Source organism: Staurois parvus, unplaced genomic scaffold (genome assembly GCF_062004578.1).
Source record: "Staurois parvus isolate SC_StPar_1 unplaced genomic scaffold, SC_StPar_1.0 ptg000071l, whole genome shotgun sequence".
Taxonomy (NCBI): domain Eukaryota; kingdom Metazoa; phylum Chordata; class Amphibia; order Anura; family Ranidae; genus Staurois; species Staurois parvus.
In genome coordinates this window covers 821252-827341 of record NW_028317867.1, presented here as the reverse complement: position 1 = coordinate 827341, position 6090 = coordinate 821252, and the positions used below count along the sequence as shown (strand labels likewise).

General features: G+C 42.7%; 1 protein-coding gene across 1 annotated transcript; it reads right to left on the bottom strand.

The window, feature by feature from the left end:
* Positions 1-2382: 2382 nt before the first annotated feature.
* On the bottom strand, positions 2383-5741 carry RASL11B (RAS like family 11 member B). Its single transcript, XM_089669241.1, has 4 exons — positions 5485-5741; positions 4681-4737; positions 4458-4534; positions 2383-3695 (listed from the first exon to the last, which is right to left on the bottom strand). Exons 1-4 carry the CDS (start codon positions 5606-5608, stop codon positions 3228-3230), a joined length of 726 nt encoding a protein of 241 aa, XP_089525367.1. The 5' UTR covers positions 5609-5741; the 3' UTR covers positions 2383-3227.
* Positions 5742-6090: the final 349 nt, after the last annotated feature.

The window sequence follows — 6090 nt, the reverse complement described above, 5'->3', positions numbered from 1 at the left end:
TTTGGCACGCTTCCATTGACTTTAATGGGTGTGTACAGCCCCGCCCAACTGTAATAATAAAATTTTGGTAAGCAGTAAGGCCCCTTTCACACGGATGGTCCAGTTGGGTTTGTCTGTCTGTTTTTCAGGTGGACCTGACCAGACCCTCCATTCTCTCCTAAGGGCAATCACATGTAAATGGACTTGTGTCCATTTAAACAGACCACTGATCTGGCAAAAACAAACGGAAGGAAGATTTGTTCTTTTTCTCCATCTGATTGGATGGCAGTTGGGTGTAAAAGGCTAGCTGGTCCCTTCACATCCGACTGCCCATAGAAGAGAACAAGCTGTCTTATTCAGAGCAGACATGGACCTGTCATCTGGCAGCTCCGGTCAGCTCAGCAGTTGATCAGCAGACAGATCCCCTGCTGAGCAAAACCAGATCTGACCCGTGTGAAAGTGGCATAAAACCATGGCTCAGTCACCTGTTTTTACTGCTCCCCAGCTGCCTTGTGAAAGAGCCCTTACTGTTCCAGTGCCAACCACATTATTCCTGTCGCCACAGGGACAAAAATAAAAAGATTAAATCTCCACCACAGGGACACAGTACATTCACTGAAGTCTTTACGCTGCTTGACCTTACTGAAAAAAAAAACCTGTAAATACATGGGCTGGAGTTGGACCTTAGTTTACTGTATATGCACCTATAAATATGTAGTGTACTAGGTAGCTGACATTACTCGGTTCTTCTGTACACCAGACCAAAATAGGACCAGAATGGAAGCCAAATCCGAAGAAGTGATGAGACTACAATGTCACATTTCATTAGTAGACTTTTTGATAAGGGATACAGAGCTGGTGAGGGTGATGGACAAAAAGGAATGCTCAGTGGTGCTATTGATTTATCATTTCTTTGGCATCACACAGATAATGGAGGATGGGCTTCTGATATGTGCTCATGTGCTTGAATCCTTTCTTTTCTAGACTAGGAAGCTTTTAATGAATCACTGATAAGAGAAAAAGAAACTCTAGTGATGTGAGGGGTTATTTAATGTGAACCTGTACCCAAGTGAACCTTTGATCACCTTACTTCACCTATACCAAAGGTGCCCTCATGCAAGATTAGATACCTTGATCAAATACCTGAGTGCTAAAGCCTGGGGGGCTCAAATTTACAAATGATTCCTGAAGGAGAACATATCAGGTTACGATTCTGAAAACTTTCCTGACCATTTTTGAAGGCACATGATCTGGGACCATTTTCCTGGCCTGCAATTCTGGCAGAACAGAAAATCCTGTTTCGTGTGGTGTGGTCAATGTGCAGCTTTTTGTTAACCAGAGATTCAACAGAATTGATGAATAAGTGGATTGGACAGACTATGGTCACATTTGTTAAAGGCCACCTCAATTGACATGAACTTATGTATGCTGCTAATGCAAGCATATAAAGCTATGGAATATTCTGTGGTTTACCCTGATGGAAGACAGGTCACCTCTAAAGTAAATAGGTGGCTTTATAGTGTGTTATACCAGGGGTGATCTTAGTCTCAGAGCTAAATATGTTTGAAAAAAGAAGGGACCCATGACTTGAGCATTGCCTGGAGCCCTCAATTTGTCACTTATGATAAAATATGAAAGGCCAAAAAAAACAACAGTTTCAGTTTGGCTGTGTGCTTATCATGTCTTGAGTCACGGACACTGGCAATAGAGCCTAGCAGAAACCCAGTAACCTTAGAAGAAATGTTTTATGAAGGTCATACTGTAGCCATCAACAAGTATGCACTTGATACTTTTGTGTATGGATATTTCTGTGCCTAAAGATACTTTGTTCACAAAGGGAAAGAAATTGGACAAACTGCACTAAATCATAAAAACTAACCATAAATTATGTTTTATTGGTGTTACTTCAACAGACAAGTGTTGATTGTACTTGTATAAAACCCATAATAGATTTTAGACTGATGGTTGTAATCTTTGCTTAGATATGCTGAGTAATATTTGGGATTCCAGGATGTTAAAAAATATCTGAATATCCAGTGGTAGCCACTTTTTTAGCTCACTGTGTCATTAAAAGGGGCATTATATTCACTGTGTGGGCTATTTACTAAAACTAGAGAGCGCAAAAGAGTTGGAGAGTGCAACCAGCTTCCAGGATTTATTGTCAAAGCTTAATTGAACAAGCTGAAGTTAGAAGCTGATTAGCTCCCATGCAGAACTGCACCAGATTCTGTTTGCTCCAGTTTTAGTAAATCTCCCCGTGTCTTGTAGATTTGTTTAATATATAATGTATTTTTTCTATATAAGCAAGAAGGCAATGGCATCATATACAAATATGAATTTCAGTTTCACCCCATTTAATCAATAATCATTCAAAGTTAACAATAAAAATAAAGGAAGCGTTGGTTAAAAAGTTAGCCCTGTGGGCATTTATTGTACACAAAAATAAATAAGTTACAATTTACAAAGCAAAAAGCACAAATGGCTTTTAAAGTGCAATTCATAAATCTGTCAGCCTCAACCTTGATCTTCACTGGCTAACTCAGAGACACCGATGATTCATCGGTCACATATCTCCTGTAGTAAAATCAAAATGAAACATAGCGCCCCCAAATGTCTGAAGATGAAAGCCCCCCAGAACACGACTTTTACCACAAGGAAGGAAAGTGCAGATACAAAGCACATTTACATAATGCCTTACAGACAGACTGCCCTGAAGACTCTGCATGTGGTGCCACATAAATATGCCCACACTTATAGCAGGCATGTTATGAGTCAAAGCCACATCTGTCCACTGTCATAGTACCACAGCCAGACAGAATATCTTCCTATGGACATTGCGACATTCATCCACTGAAAACAGCACTTTGCTGGACATATGAATACAGGTATGACATTTACATTGTGGTAAAATGAAAAAGGGGGGTGTTTTCCTACTCCATCTTCCCACAACAATAGTATTTAGTGTGAATCCCATTTATGAGTCCACAAAATGTTCATTGCATTTCATCCCACATTTTAGGTAGCCATGCCACTGCAACCGGTCATCTTCCTGAAACGTTTTCATTAATGTCCATATGCCACTTAATCCATTGTTCAGCTTGGCTCCTCCATGCCACTTTAACACTCTTTCTCCTTATGTCTGTACTGCCTCACAGATAGCAATGTCAAAGTTAATCCATGTTAGCACCTTCACAAGCTCTCTTTTATTCTCTGGAAGAACAAATAACAACAGCTGCCGCAGACGTTCTTCAGACAGATGTAGCAGTCCTCACTTTGGCAGACAGGACTTGTTTAAAGCGTCTTTTCAAGTCCTGCATGTTTGGAGACTTTGGCCGTGGGATGAGAGAATTTTTCCTCTTCTCCGGCGTGCTTGTGGCCTGGTGCTTGCTGATCTCTTTACAGAGTACTTGAAAAGCATTGTATACGTCAATATAGTTCTCACTGACGCTGACTTCGTAAAATGTGCAGCCCAGCATGTTGGCCAGCTGTAGTCCATGCTGTGGTTCCACCTGCTTGAGGTGCAGCAGGTCCGCTTTGTTGGCTACAATAACAATAGGAACTCTGTTGTCAGGGTGGAGCTGGCGCACGTACTGGTGGAGGTGGCTAATAAGTTCATAGCTCTTACAGTCTGTGATTGAGAAAACTATAACAACAGCATCTGCCCATCTGATAGACCTGTTAAGCTGCTCGTTGCACTCCAGGCTTTGCTCATGTATCTGGAGAAGGAAAAAAAAAACATAAAATAAGGTGACCTGGTAAAACAATTTGGAGGAAACAGTTTTTCTAATGTGCCACTGAGACACCATTTCCAAAAGTACTTAAGTGCTGTAGAAGATGTATGCAATATCAATCTGTCTACTCCTTCACTCTCCTAACCCAATGTATGTTGATGCAGCTGCAGAATCTGGAATCAGATACAGCCGAGTTTTCTATTCTCAGGAGGAATGTACAGCAAGGAGAGTGAAAGACTTTGTAGTGGGGCAGGAAGGGAAATGAGCTGGCTAGACAGCAAGTCTGGAAAGTAAGAAGATATAAGCTGGAAGCAGTTACATCTGGACAGCTGCCCATTCTCAACTGCTGTAACTAGACAAATTTCTGTGAGCGCACATAGCCATCCTGGGAGGACTAGACAGAATGGCAAAGAAATGAGCCTATACGTGTCCCCAGTTCCAGACCATTTACAGCAGTTGGATTCAGTTCAAGAGTTCAGCGAGTCACCTATAGTACTCTCACGCAGAGGCTTGCAACTCCTTGAACTGTTTTCTTAGGACACCTAACACATAGCTCAGCAACCCGCTGTAGCAATAAAGCTCTCTTTTATGTGTTCTGCTAAAATAATAGAACAGCAGCCAAGCCAACCTTATTCCACCAACAGGCTGACACTGAATGACTGATGGAACTAATTACAAGTTTGTGCCCCATGAACAGCTGAGGGATTAGCAGGGATTGTGACATTGGAGATCAGAAAGTGGATTTACCTGAACACCTGGTGTGTCCTGCACCTGGATGGCGAGATTCATTCCATCGATCTGCACTTGTCGGCTGTACAGGTTTCCTAAGAAAACAAAGGCACAGTTCATTAGAGAAGGTGAAATGGATGGGGGGGACATACAGAGCTGTCAGACATATGTTAGCTTGCATTCTATGTTCTGATCATGATGTGAACAGCAGCAAGTCAATCCATAAATCCACAGTCCTTACCTGCATTTCTTTCGTAGTCGCCAATAAAGCGCTTGGTGAGAAATCTGACCACAAGAGCTGCAAGGAAAGAAACAAGAGAATGGTAAGCTGATTGGAAAACATTGCTTCCCCCTCCTCTACCCCATCAACAGATTCCTTCTAGAAGTGGGCGAGCTGCAGGTGGTGTCTCTCCATACAGCCATTGTTTTACATGACAATACCCCAGCACAGGCACTGCCACAATTAGCAGGGCACTCACATAGAAATGGCTGGGGTGATGCCATTAACGTCAAACAATTCCACTGACACGAGTACAACCTATGTCATTATCTAGGCAATTATTGAACAAATCGCCATCACCTTCATGCTGGGCATAAATGAGTGATCTTATTATTTACATCTGCTGAAGAATGCATTCTGAATGTGAATGAAAAAAAAAAAAAACTAACAACACTCGGTGTTATAATACTAAGCTGGACAGAATGGGCAGATTCATTGAAAAATTCTGCTGCAAAGGCTATTTCATTCAGGAAAAGGTTTCCTGGGATTTGTATGTGCTGGCACCCTTCAATGGGGCGCAGAACAATCAGAAGCAGAGGGGGGATGTAGAATTTAAAAAAAATGTATATATATATATATATATATATATATATATAAATAAATGTTAAATAATAAATGAATGACAATAAATATATATATATGCAACTATCTAGATGGCATCAGGGAATGTATTGCTCATAGATCAGATTTCTGAGCACTTTTTCTATACAAATATATATTAGAGGGAGCTACACAAACATCATTGCAGCAATAACAGTGACTCACCTGTCTTGCCCACTCCGCTGCCCCCGATCACAGCGATCTTGATGACTCTGCTGGTGCCCGCAGAGTCGGTGCTGGCGGTCGGTGGGCACTCGGTTATGGTGCACATGTTCTGGATCAGACGCATCCTGCCAGTCTCTAGTAGTGGAATCTTGCAGAGATGGGGGAAGGGTGCCGTTCCTACAGACTTGTGCTGGCTGCAGATGGGATGGCTGTGCCTGCTGATGGTGTGACTGAGTATGGTGTGTGTGAGGACGGTGTGCCTATGATTGCCCCCAAGTCCTCCTCTCCTCCCAGCTCTAGGATCATCTGAGCTACACGCCGCACAGCCGCTTGTTTTGTTCCAGCACGGGCAGCAGCACGGCCCCTCCTCTTCTGTCCTGACAGCCAATCGGAGTCCTCCGCAGCTCTCCTGGCCCGCCCCCTCTCCTGGGTCTGTATGTTGTGTAATGTTGACATGCACAGTCAGTGGGGGACATGGTTGTGTACAATGGGATTCCTGATCAGTACATCGCATGACTGCCATCAACACTCCCCGCAGCCTTTGATCGCTCATTGTTCTCCAGTCTTTGTGACGAATGATCCACACACAACATGCAGCTGCCAGAC